Below are 13,486 nucleotides of genomic sequence, written 5' to 3'. Positions count from 1 at the left end.
TTTTAACAAAGAGTAAGATTTACAGTCTAGCCTCTGAGTGACACTGCATTCACTTCATTGGGACTTGTGCAGGTGCATCCTACAATTTATTTTATTTTATTTATTTATTTCGATTTCTATACCGCCCACAGCCAAAAGGCTCTCAGGGCGGTGCACAACATAGAGTAAAATACAATAAAATTACAAAGATCAGTAGAAAGCATACATATTAAACAGTAAAACAGTCTGGTATAAATTGAAAGCTAAAAAATAAATTAAGTTAAAATGCCTGGGAGAATAAAAAGGTTTTAACCTGGCGCCAAAAAGATAAAAGTGTAGGCGCCAGGCGTACCTCATCGGGGAGACTGTTCCATAATGAGCTGCACTCTTACTAATATTCTTACTGTTGCATTAGTTGACATATTTATTGTTACCCTAAGCCTTGGGTCCAACTCCAATTATTGTGGCCAGAGAAAGGACCACTGAGTCTCTCTCCATCCTCTAAACTCAGTCTACAAAATGCTGCTATCACTGTATCCTCCATAGCAGCCATCACCAACCTGGTGCCCTTCAGAGGTTGTCAGACTCCAACTCCAAGCCCCAGCTTCCAGTTGAGGAAAGGTGTCCTGCAGAAACTCTGAATGAACACTGTCATCAGTTCATGAGTTAACATTAAGGATGAGTAAACATTTTCTTTTGAAGTCTGCAAAGAATTCACTTGTTCTGGAGTATTTCCAGATAGGCTCCATGTCACGAAACCCAGGCCAACCCACTTTGGGAGAAATCCTAATTATGAGAAGTCAGTGTAAAGTTTGGCAGATCCACATCCTGGTCAGGAGTGAGGTCGTTGCCAGTTGTGCCAGTCCGTGCCCAGCAGTGGGAAAACATGCCTTTAAAACAGAGTTTGGGCACAATCCTAACCCTAGATTCACTGGGATGAGTGGGTTAGGATCTGGTGGCTCTCCGCCCTATGCTGGCGTAACTCGCTCATCCCAACTCAGCTGGGGCTCAGCCAGCTCAGTCTAGACCGGCGTAACTTAAGCTGGTGTAAGTAAAAGAAAGGAGGGGGCATTCTGCAGGACCCTAACTCTTTTCAGCTTGGCCATGTGACCTGGGAACCTTGCAGAAGTTACACTAGCAAAAAGGGTGGTGTAAGCCCAAGGGAGCAATCCTACCTATGGGAAGCTGGCATAAAGTACACCAGATCCAAACCCTGTTAAGGAATGAGGCTACTACCAAATGAGCTGGTCCAAGCCTGGCAGAGGGAAAAAATGCCTTTAAAATGGAGTTTCACCCTTTTTGCTGGTGTAACTTCCGCCATGCTGCATGGCTGGCCTTGCCTTGGTGAAACGAGTAAAATACCTTCAATAGGGGTGGGACGTGCCCTAACATTTGCCACACGGAGATCTGGAATTCCAGCTGATTATGAGGAAGTGACCCCTTGATCCTGGAGCAGTAGCAGTCAAGGTGGTGGGGCATACCTACCCCCCGTCACTGGTGTTGCTGCACCTTACCTGGAGGGACAAGGTGGTGGCGAGGATGGCAAGGTTCAAATGCCAGTCTGGACACCCTGCCGATGTGTTTGCACTGCGCCAATCTCAATACCACCATCTCATCCTCCCAGTAAACAACAGCAATTGTGGTGACGGGTGTTTAGGTGAGCCCTGCCCCCTGCTGTCATTTTTGGAGGCCCATTGCCTCTAGTCTGCATGTGTTTCCAGAGCTGATAACCCGTAGGCCACCCTCAGCTTGTTAGTCCTCCACTAACCTCATTAGGCTACCAGTTTGATTTCCAAACCACTTAAGCTGAAATACGTCTAAGATGTTTTTGCCCCACTGACCTAAGTGGAACTGCATTGGCCTAAATTCAAGGCTTCAAAGTGGGTCAGGCTAATAACGTGGGGGAGTGGGGTGGGGGTGTACATATAGCTGGGAGGTAACCGAAAAGTGAACTCTTTGTAGAAAGCCTTCATTTGTCAGGCCTCTTAGCTAACAGGGTGATCCTTGTTTAATCGAGCAAAAGGCTGGGTGGGTTGAGTTAAACCACTGGTTTCAATCACCAAGAAAGAAGACTGGTTTCAGTCATGCTTTTCATTTTGCAATTAATATATATCCTGAATAAGCTTGCAGACTAGCTGATTACTGCAAAACAAATTGGTTTGTAATTAAACATTGCCTTTATTGAATCTGTGGCCTTGCAGATATTGTTGGACTTCCCAGCTCCCATCAGCCGCAGACAGCATGGACAATTTTCAGCAATAGTGGGAGTTGGAGTCTCACAATATCTGGAGGTCCGCAGGTTCCCCATCCCTTACCTAAAACCTTTAGCCAGAGAGCCCCACATGTTTTTTGCACTGCAGCATAATATCTGCTGAGAGATGACCAACAGATTTGTGTTTTTCCCTTTCCGTACCATGAAAAGATGCTAAATGAGATTACTTGCTTGAAGGTGATTTGTCCACAAATTTCTAGAAGGAAAAGCTGGTAAAATTATTGTTTCTCAATGAGATAGGAAGGCAGCAATCTGGCTGGCAGAGTCATAAAGATTCATAATTTGGAACTGAATGCATTGCAGAGCTCAAGTAGTTGGAAGGCATAAAAGAGAAGGAAAAGATCACTAATACAACCTCAGTGGACCTCTAGTGAATGGATGATACACAGGAACAGATGCCCTGGTGGGGTAGGGGCTCTCACCTGGCCTCCTGAGAGCTGAGTTGCTGCTGCTCACCGGGATGGGGAGCAGTGAGGTGGCGTGCAGGTTGGCATGGTGCAAATGCACTGATGGATCCAATCCAGTGCTCTTCCTGGTGCATTTGCACTGTGCTGACCGCCATGCCAGCTAGCCTCTCTCCCTCCCAGTAAGCAGCAGTGACTCAGCTGTTGGGAGGTCAGGTGAATGCTACTGCCCCACCAGACTCTCTGCTACTGATGATACAGCAGGTTTTACAGGATGGCATCCTGAATGCAAACTAGACCCTTGAGCCACTGATGGCTTGTCGATTTTTAGGTCTAAAAGAAAGTCTGCCATAAGTGAATATAGAATATATAACTGTTCTTGGCCTCAGCAGTCATAAACACATACTCTCCTCACTCTTTCTCTCTCTTATATCAAATTACAGGCTTTATCTCCGTATTTTGATGTGTGGTCATAATTCAGTTTTAAGAGATCATGTGCCAGGCATGGACATACTGTGTTAAATTCAGTTTTGCTTTTAAATCAGGAATGGGGAATCTGCTGATTATTATTATTATTATTATTATTATTATGCCTACAACTACAATCCCTGACTTTTGGCTACACTGGCAGGGGCTGATGAGATATGAAGCCCAACAACAGGTTAATTTTTTTTATTTGCCCAGGCTTTCTAAATGACTGTGTTTTCAGCTAGCTTAATACTTTTAGTCCTCTCAGTTTTATTACAGTGCTCTTAATTTTTTCTGTTGTATTGCAGATGTTATATTCCTATGCATATCAGTCTGACATCAATTTTCTTTTGAATGCAGAACATGTGTGTGTGTGTGTGTGTGAATAAATAAAACGTTAGGGCCACAGGTTGCTCTTTTAAACCAAGTCATTCCATCACTTACTATAATTGGAATTTCAAAACATCAAAAGGGATAAAATCTGGTTTTCAGTTTCTGAAGGTGTGTGAGTGAACTCCTAGGATTGTCTATGAATCAGCACAGTTTCTTTATAGGGAAATGTAGCTGCCAATGTTGCTGCGTCCCACACAAGTGAAAAGTGGGTGAGAATGACCCCGCTCATTTCAGAATGAGATTATAGGAGATTAGCATGTCTACTTCAAACAGATTTACCACAGGTAACAGAAATTAACAAAATAGCTTTTGGAAGCAGGTCAGTGATAGAGCATCTGCTTTGCGTGCGGAAAGTCCCAGGTTATCAAGTGGATTGGGGAGAGAGTAGTGATGGCGGAGAAATTTGATTCAGTTTGCATTTAAAAGTGAACCTACCTAATTTGCATTTTCTGAAACAACACCCGAACCAAAACCCAGCCATCCTTTGAAATTTGCATTTCTCCAAATTTTGCAATGCAGCTCTCCTGCCAAAGAACGCAGGAGAGGCAGGAGCACAATTGATCAGGTATACGTGCTGCAACACCTCATACAGAAGCACACGAAAGGCCCCAACAAATGTTTGTACGTAGCCTTCGTGGATTTCACCTCTGCTTTTGATTCTATAGACAGAGACTTACTTTGGCAAAAGCTGGCCCAGACTAATATAGATAGAAGATTGCTCTATCTTATTCGAGTTCTTCATCAGGGAATACGTCACAAGTGCGCCTAGGCATGCAGGGCTTGCTTTCTCAGGCTATTCGAGTACGGAAAGGGGTGAAGCAGGGATGCATCCTGGCTCCTTTTTTATTTAATGTTTTCATAAATGACATCCCTGCTATGGCCTCCCCGTCCTTTTTTCCTCCCTTAATAGGCTCTCGTAAGATTCCCTTATTGTTATAAGCCGATGACTTGGCCCTACTTTCCTTAAATAAAATTGGCCTTAAAAGGATTATCACTCACCTGGGTGCCTACTGTAAGGAGCACCTTATGACAATTAATAACACCAAAACCAAGATCTTGATCTTTGGCAACAAGAAGGCAGCTTCCAGTTGGTCAATTGAAGGCCATGAGCTGGATCAGGTTTGCATGTTCAAATATCTGGGCATCTGCCTAAGCGAGAATTCCTCATGGAACCCCCAGATAAAGGCCATCAAACTGGTGGGAGCGAGATCCTTAGTACAACTTCAAAGATTTTTTTATGCTAGAGGGGGGGCAAATGGTTCCCCCGATGCTTAAGGTCTTTGTTGCCAAAACAGTTGCCACCATACTGCACCGGGCCGAACTCTGGGGGGCCGTGGCTAAGCAACAAATAGGAACTTTACAAAACCAGTTTATGAGGAAAATTCTAGGATTCCCGCCGGGAACCCCTGCCACACATCTCAGAGCAGAACTTGGGCTACCCTCTCTTGCGGCCAGAATAGACCTAGCCCACCTCAGATATTGGAGGAGAATATATCAAATGGACGACAATTCCCTCACCAAACTTTGCTGGTCCGAACAGCTGTTGAAGGGGGAGTGGGCCCATACCAGCCAGGCACTGCTGGAGCAATATAACCTCCCCACGGATGCGATATTGAACCTTAGCCCCCAAGCCCTTAGGAATTGGGTATTCAATCATGCAGCGAGGAAAGATCGGGTAGACATTTTAATAGCCCCCTTCTCTATTTGGTATTCCCAACTCAAACTCAATCATGCTAGATCATCGTATTTTGAGATACCCATCCCTCTCTTCGTAAAGCATTCCTGGAACTTAGGTACCAATTAATGCCCTCGGCCTACCTGGAAGGGAGGTACAAGGGAATCCCTATCGAGGAACGGAAATGTATTTTTGGGTGTAATATTGTGGAGGACATTATCCATTACCTGTTATATTGCCCACTGTACGCTAACCCCAGACAGAAATTTTTGGCCCAATTCATCCATTCTCTTTTGGTTAAATGCCCTAAGGAGCTAGTAGTAGAGCTCCTAAATGATAACTTTAAACATGTGACTGTCGCTGTAGCCAACTTTGCCTTGGCAGCTAAAAAGTTACGCGCGATTTATATTCAAAATCAGAAACCCTGAAATTTTAAAATGTTTTATTTCTACTCACCAGGCTCAACATGGGTCTTATGGTGGCTGACTTTATTTTATTTTATTGCGTTTTGTGGTATTTGTTGTATTTGTGGTATTTGTGATGTATTTGCAATGGCCTTTGCCTAAATGCAAGATAGATAGATAGATAGATAGATAGATAGATAGATAGATAGATAGATAGATAGATAGATAGATAGATAGATAGATAGATAGATAGATAGATAGATAGATAGAGCATCTGTTTGTGTGTGGAAAGTCCCAGGTTATCAAGTGGATTGGGGAGAGAGTAGTGATGGCGGAGAAATTTGATTCAGTTTGCATTTAAAAGTGAACCTACCTAATTTGCATTTTCTGAAACAACACCCGAACCAAAACCCACCCATCCTTTGAAATTTGCATTTCTCCAAATTTTGCAATGCAGCTCTCCTGCCAAAGAACGTGTGCAAAAATGCACATACTAGGGTTAAATTTGCATTAAAATGCATCTGTTAGTGAAAATTAGCACACAAAAATGCATTATGTTACAGACAATTGTTTTGTCAGAATGCGTATATTAGGAGAAATGTGCACTAAAATCCTGATTAATTTGCAGGGTGTGTGAGTGTGCGTAGATACTGGCCTGCTATACGAAGGTAAAATTTACATTAGGTGCTCCATCCGTTTTGGCCTCTGACCTTACTGGGATGTGGCCCCCAGAAGGGTACCCAGAAGGGAATGAGGCTCTTGAGCTGAAAAATGTTTTTCCCCCCCTCACTTCTATTTGGTTTCTGCATAATCTGTGAAAGAGCCTACATGCAGTCAACCAGTGGAGGCTGGTCCATTAGAGTGAATGGGGCACTGCCCTGGCAACCTCAGTCTGCCCTTATCTGCTCTCCACTTGCCTGCCTTCTTTACTGCAACCCATCCAGGGGATGTCACAGCTTGTCAGCTTTCTCCTCCTTTAACGTAGAACACAGCAGGGAGGAGGATGGAGACTAGAATGAGTTGGCTCTGCCTGTCATTGGCTATGGCCCCACCTACTGTTGGGCTCCCTGCCTTCTGCACCACCAGTCCCAATGGGCACCAGCCCACCAATGCAAAGTAGCATCGAAAGAACCCTACTGGGTGACTGTCTGAAGCTTTCGCCCCTGAATATTCTTTTTCTGAAAGTGGACAAAACTGTCTGTCAGTCTGCACAGCTTTAGAAAGGGGTTTAAATTAAGATCCTGCAAATGTCCCGCAGAGAAAAGTGGGAAATGATGTGATCTACCCTACAAATTGTTTGGGAACTAGACGAACAGGGAAAGAAATGGTTTCACTCTTCTCCTTTCCCGCTTCTGTACACACACAAAAAGGAGGATTCTCCACTTTCTCCTAACCACAAAACCACTTATTTAAAGAGGGAAATGGCAGCCAAACCCAAAGGTCCTGTGTGGAGCAGACGGCTCTTTCTTCCTGCTGACCTGCCGATTCAGACTATTCCATTCATGCAGCGGGCATAATGATACGGTGACATGACAGTATATTTCCATTGGACGTGGCACTCCAAAAAAAAAAACAACCCTTGCCAGGAGGAGGAATTTTTAGAAACTGGAGCCAGGGTATGAATTTCCCACTTGTGTGCTATCACAGCATTTGCATTCTTGAGCCTGAAAAGAAGCGGAGGTCAAATTGTGGAGCTTGATTGCAAGGCAGGGCTGCTCACCGCAAGGGCAACAGCTCGAGGGAAGTCTCGCCGTTTGATGTGGGGAAGGGAGGGGAGCTATTTATGTGTCATTGAGATGTTAAGATGTGTTGAGGAGGGAGAGAGAACTCTCTGCTAATGAGCAAAGGACTGAAACTGCACACTGTTAGGAGTGGTGCAACGATCTCTCTGTTCCTTAGGCTATCTCTGTCCCATAAATGGTACAATCTAGCATGAACAGACAAATAAAAACCTCATGCGGCCACTGTGTCTCACTGAAGGCAATGAAGGTGGGCCTTAGTTGCAACTAACTTATGTCTCACTGATTTCAATGGGATTCAGATATATGTGGTAACATTCCTGTGATCAAAATGAGTTCTTTGTTTTGGGTTGTTATATTGTGATTGAATGGACATTGGATTGTTATCATGTTATATTGCTAGGCATTTTTTCTGTTGTGTTGTGAGCTGCTTTGGGCACATGTGGGTGGAAAAGCAGCATACAAATTGAATTAATTAAATTATATAGATACGTGTGTGTATCTATATCTACACACTCTCTCTCTCTCACACACACACACATTGCTCTTCAGCCAAACAAACAAAAAGGTGCCCAGTGCAGGTTACAGATCACTAAAAAAGACAGTTCCCTGCCCTTACACATGCAATCTAAAAAGGACATGACACGAAAGGAAAATAGATTAGGAGGGAGGAGAAAATACGCAAACTCAGGTACACAATCTTTGTTACCAGATCTAATGACCAGCTGAGTGGACAAGCTCAAGGAGAGGAGATGCCAAAAGTTGCTGGTCTCTCTCAGCTGTGCTGATGGAGTGGTCCTGCAAACCTTCTCTTCCCTCCTCTGCTGCAGCCTGGTGGAATGGTAAATGTTTAGGATTTGGTATGCCACCAGTACTGGTGATTTCCGCTAACCAATTGCTTAATCACTGTTGCAGATAAATGTTCCACAAGCAGGCAACAGGTTGAAGGTTATTGTTATGTGCCTCTCCCTTTCTGAGTGACAAGTACTCCAGGGGTGCAGCATGGGCTCATGTGCTGTTTCCTTTGAATGGGGCTTACTGCTGTTTTGTGACAAATGGTTTATTTAAACATGGGTTGCAGTGGTGGTTGGTGTCAATTGGGATTGGTGGTGTGGAAGGCAGTGAAGCCAATAGTGGGTGGAGCCAGAGCTAGTGATGGGCAGAGCCTGAGCCAATGGCAAGCAGAGGCTACTGTAGTAGGCCTATCTAAATAATGTATGTATCATGTAAGTCTATATAGTTAGAATGTTTTGCCCCCTTCAGAGTTAAAATAAAAAGTATTTTGAAAAGACAAGCGTTCCTGTATCCATTTTCCCCTTCCAGGAAATTTGGGTGTACAGCCAAGATTGTACCTCTTAATAGGGCCGGCTCCAGGCATGCCTCCCATAGTAGGTGTGGGGGGTGCAGATCACTGCAGATCACGGAAGGGGAGTGGAGGGGCTGCTGAGGGCCCCCCTGTTACCCTGTAGCTCCAGGGGCCCTCGGGCCAGTGCCCCACCTGACCGCCCTTTAGAACCGGACCTGCCTCTAAAATCAACCTGTCTGGGCTTACTTGTAAACATTGAAGAGACTGGGGAAAATACCTTATTAGGTTTCTCCGGATGTCCCCTAGTAACTTTAGGTGAGGTTTGAGATAGAGATCTATGAGAACAGAAAGATAACTGTTTGTGAAAATGTTCCATGAGAATGTTTATGAAAAGTCTGTGAGAAATTGTCTGTGAGAAAAGACTGTGGGAATGGAAAGGTGATGCAGTTCCAGATCAGATGATCTAGATATAAAAGGGAGATCACAAATGCAGCTTTTTATCAGTCCTTATGGACTGGTCATGCTGCTGCTAGTTTGCCTAATTACTGAGTCTTATCTGAGCCCCCATGGGTGAAGTTTAAATTATCATTCTTTTCTATCTAAGTGTTAAGCAGTCTAGACTGTATAAGAGTATGTTATATTATTTAATAACCTTTGGATTTGTGTTGTATTATTAATTCTGATTTATTCATTTACTGGCTTTGGCCAGCCTATGTATGTTCATATGTACTCATATAAAAATGTGTAGTCAATAAAAAGCATACCCTTCTGCTAGGGATGGGTGAGAATTTTGATTCAGTTCGCATTTCAAGCAGAATTTATCAAATTCACAATTTCTGAAACAATATGAGAACTGAAACACAGCCAGCCTGTGAAATTTGCATTTATTAGAATTTTGGGATGCAGTTTGCCTACTAAACAACATTTACAAAAATGCATATATTAGGGGAAAGTGTGCATAAGAATGAATACATGAGTGGGAAATAACATGCAAAAAGGCATGAAATTATGAGAAATGGCTTGCAAAACTGCCTACAAAAATGTGTTTATTTGGAGAAATTCGCACTAAAATGGTGGAGAATTTTCATGAGGATTTTTTTTAAAAAAATCACAGATTGCTGCAGAAATGGAGAGAACTGAATTTAACATTTTAAAAATGGGAAACTGAGACCCAAAACAGACAGATCTTTGCATCCCTACCTTCTGCTGTGGAACTCCATCCTTTTTTACTCATTTATCCCTAGTCCTGAGATAAATCTCTGGTGGGAACTTCCTCTTTAAGTCTGCCCATTTAGATTTACTGCTGGGGCAATGGCATGAGCCTAAGCGAAGTGTCATTGCTGCATACAAGGACTCTGAACAGCTCTAGGCTTAAGGGAAAAGTGAAGAACGGTGTGTGGGCACATAAGAGGTAGTTCAAACTATTTCACTACTAATTTTCCTCCTCCCTGCTAAGTACTACAAGGGCAGCACTTGCGATTAAGGAAGAGGAAGCTGGCAGCCAGTGTCAGACCCCAGTGTCAGACTCCAGTGTCAGACTGGATGTAAGCAAGAAGATGGGCAGGTGGGGGCTGGCTAAGGAGAGACTGATGTTGTGGGGGGTGTATCTTACTTGCCTGACTGGACCAGCCCCCACTGAGAGTTTAAGCATTAAAAGAAATCCTGAATTAACTGCTTCAGATTTCTAGGGGACCCACCATTGCCACCAGATCCTTATAGAGAGTAACCCAGCCTTATTCTCAGTCTCAGCTTAGCTCAAGTAAAAAAAGAAGCAACTTCTGCTTTATTGCCTGCTCACACAGATACCTACATTTGCACATTTTATGGCTAAAAAGAGGGAGGAGCCCATCATTGAAAGCTATCTCCTGAACAAAAGAAGTGTGCTAGGCCACTCTTTGCCAGAACCAGCAACCATTGGTTGGCACTGTGAGGTCAGGATGGAGGACTAGAGGGGCCTTTGGCCGGATCCAGGAGGGCTTTTCTTCTTAGGTGAAAGATAGCAAAACGAGAGAGAGAGAAGAGGGTTGTTTTATTTACCCTTTAGTTGGTTACTTTCATTAAGCTATCACTATATGCTGCAACACTTCAAAGAAATCTGAATGGTCATGTATGAAGAGCTCTGACTGGAGCCATGCCGTTCCAGGCAATCACCTGAATGATTGATAGAGCAGATCCAATAAACAGCACCAAAAGACTGAAAGTGGAGGTCGGTCAAGATCATGTCACAAAAGGAATTAATATTCAGAGTGGCAAGATTCCAGCATGCACGTACATTATCTATTTCACAGTATTCTAGAAATGTACACATTATGTTAAAAAGTTATATGGAATTAGAAGTGAATGAAAAGTGCTGCCCTGAAAAAAAATACTGTCCCATTCACAGGTGCCAGATTTTGGGGGTTGACCATTTTGCCATTTTTTTACTTTTCTTCATTTTTTCAGCGGAGTATTTAAAACTTTTGGGTGCCTTACCCCACATTGCTGTTTCCTAGACTTACTGAAGGTGAGGGCTATTTTGTCCTCTGTTAGGTCTTAGATGCTGCAAGCATGTGCAGCAGCATCTGAGGAAGATGTTGGAAATCATAGGATCGATATATCGGAACAATGCTGTGCATCTTGTGACTGTGTGCAGTGATGCTGGGAATCATGGGGAAGAACATTTCCCATGGCTCCCTGTGGCCCTGGATGCTGCTGAGCACATTCAGAGCAGCATGTTGAGCGTAATAGAGAACCTACAGAATGCCCCTCCTGCCACCACTCCATTGAGATACACAGAGAAGAAGGTGGCCACAAGGGTTCAGGCTGGAGCACTGTGGCTTGTGACCAGTTTGCACTGGTCACAATTTAGGGCCTGAATTATGTTGCTGAATGAAATGTAGGAAGTAGGGATGTGCTAGAATTCCACCCAATTTGGATTTGGTACCAAATTTTCCATTGATTTTTAAATTGTTTTTAAATTGTTTTTTTAAGTGTTTTTAAATTTGTACATTTGTATATTTGTTTTTAATGTTTTTAATTGTTGTAAACTGCCCAGAGAGCTTCGGCTGTGGGGCGGTATACAAATGTAATTTATTTATTTATTTATTTATTGTTGTTGTTGTTAATAATAATAATAATAATAATAATAATAATAATAATAATAATAATAATAATAATAATAATTGATTTGTATGTTCATTATCATTGTGGATAGTATTTTGATGTAGTGATTTTCTGTGGTTATTTTCAGATTTTTAAAAAAAATTCTACATCTAAAATATTGTTATGAATATCAATATTTTTATCAACATATCTTTAAATTTATCAATATTTCCTTTCAAAATATCGATATTAATATCAATATTTTTTCTCAGTGGGGAAAAAAACTGGATCAGCTTGCAAAGAACAAACCTGAATCAATACCAGCCTGTTAGATCAACAGAATGCTTTTGAACCGGCACTGGCCAATGGATCCCATCCTTAGTAGGAAATTGCCTTACACTGAGTCTGACCATCTAGTGTACACGTCCTGAAAGCAGTAGTCCAGGGTTTCAGGCATGGAACATTCATAGACCTACCTTGAGATGTGTGGGGTTGAAATTGGGACCTCTTGCCTGCAAAACAGATGTTCTGCCACTGAGCTACCATCCTTTCCCTGCTAAGCATTCATATTTTGGGTTTGCAGAATTATTTCCTATCTGAACTTGCAGAAGGAGAGGATGTATCCAACACTAATTTAAGAAAAGAGTCCTATCAAAGGATTTCAAGGAGCACTTGAAATCCCCTGGAAAATTCTTGGTCGAACTAGAAAATATGACTGTAATTGAGCCTGCCATTTTATTTCTCCTTAGAATCTGACCTTGGAGGCCTTCACAGCCTCGACTCCATGTACGCAAGCGTAGAGCGGCGGATGAATGAGACACTGAGGCAGCGCAGGCATGTTGGGGACAATGACCACAACATTGAAGTGCTTCTTGGAGTGGATGACTCCGTTGTCCGATTCCATGGCAAAGAACACGTTCAGAACTACCTCCTCACCCTGATGAATATAGTGAGTGCCCTCCCTCTGGGCTGGTTATATGAAGTGTAACTTTTGATCGAATACCCAGGACTAAGAGCCACTTCTAGACTGGTGTGTGCTTGGTTTTTGCAGGTGCATTCTGCTGACAGAGCTTGGAAAAGTTACTTTTTTGAACTACAACTCCCATCAGCCCCAGCCAGCGCTGGCTGGGGCTGATGGGAGCTGTAGTTCAAAAAAGTAACTTTTCCAAGCTCTGATTCTGCAACATGTCATGAATGGAATAATTGTGCGTTAGTGGTGGGTTTATTTTGGACTGTCCACACATCATTCCACTGTTTTAGTTGTTCCTTGATGCTTCCCCAATGTTGCCACCTTATTGCCTTCTGGAGGGGCACTCTTACACTATAGCATGACAAACTCAGGTCAAAATAAATAAACTGGAACATTTGTAGTACAAAAAATAACAGGATTTCAGCAGGTAGTTATGGGGCTTACTCACTCGCTTACGCACAGACCTCTGTTCAGTGAATAATTTCAGTCCCAGAGCAGGGAACAAAATAATAACCAGAGGATTTTTTTTTAAAAAAAATGCAAAATCATATAAACAACTCCAGTAAACAAATCAACAATTCTGTCATAAGGCAAGCAAGCAGAACTACAATGAGGACAAAAAGAAATGTTTCCACTTTCACCAAATACCTAGGTAAAAAATGAACACAGGGCATCAAACAGATTAAACAATCCATGGTTTTACATAAGCTCCCACCCCCATTTTTCACCTGTGGCAGCCCACTCACCCCCCCTCTGTCCCTTATACAAAGAGGCCCCCCCACTCTGTGCCAGCAA

General features: G+C 42.9%; 1 protein-coding gene across 1 annotated transcript in view; it reads left to right on the top strand.

Annotated features, from left to right (window-relative positions):
- The window catches only part of ADAMTS3 (ADAM metallopeptidase with thrombospondin type 1 motif 3), a 188,413-nt gene that overhangs the window by 87,651 nt on the left and 87,276 nt on the right, over positions 1–13,486 (top strand). The window contains exon 7 of the mRNA XM_061582955.1: positions 12,471–12,670. Within this exon, the coding sequence (XP_061438939.1) occupies positions 12,471–12,670 (200 nt within the window). The remainder of the gene's footprint in view (positions 1–12,470; positions 12,671–13,486) is intronic.

Source organism: Rhineura floridana, chromosome 9 (assembly GCF_030035675.1).
Source record: "Rhineura floridana isolate rRhiFlo1 chromosome 9, rRhiFlo1.hap2, whole genome shotgun sequence".
Taxonomy (NCBI): Eukaryota; Metazoa; Chordata; class Lepidosauria; order Squamata; family Rhineuridae; genus Rhineura; species Rhineura floridana.
This window is presented reverse-complemented; position numbering and strand designations above follow the sequence as displayed.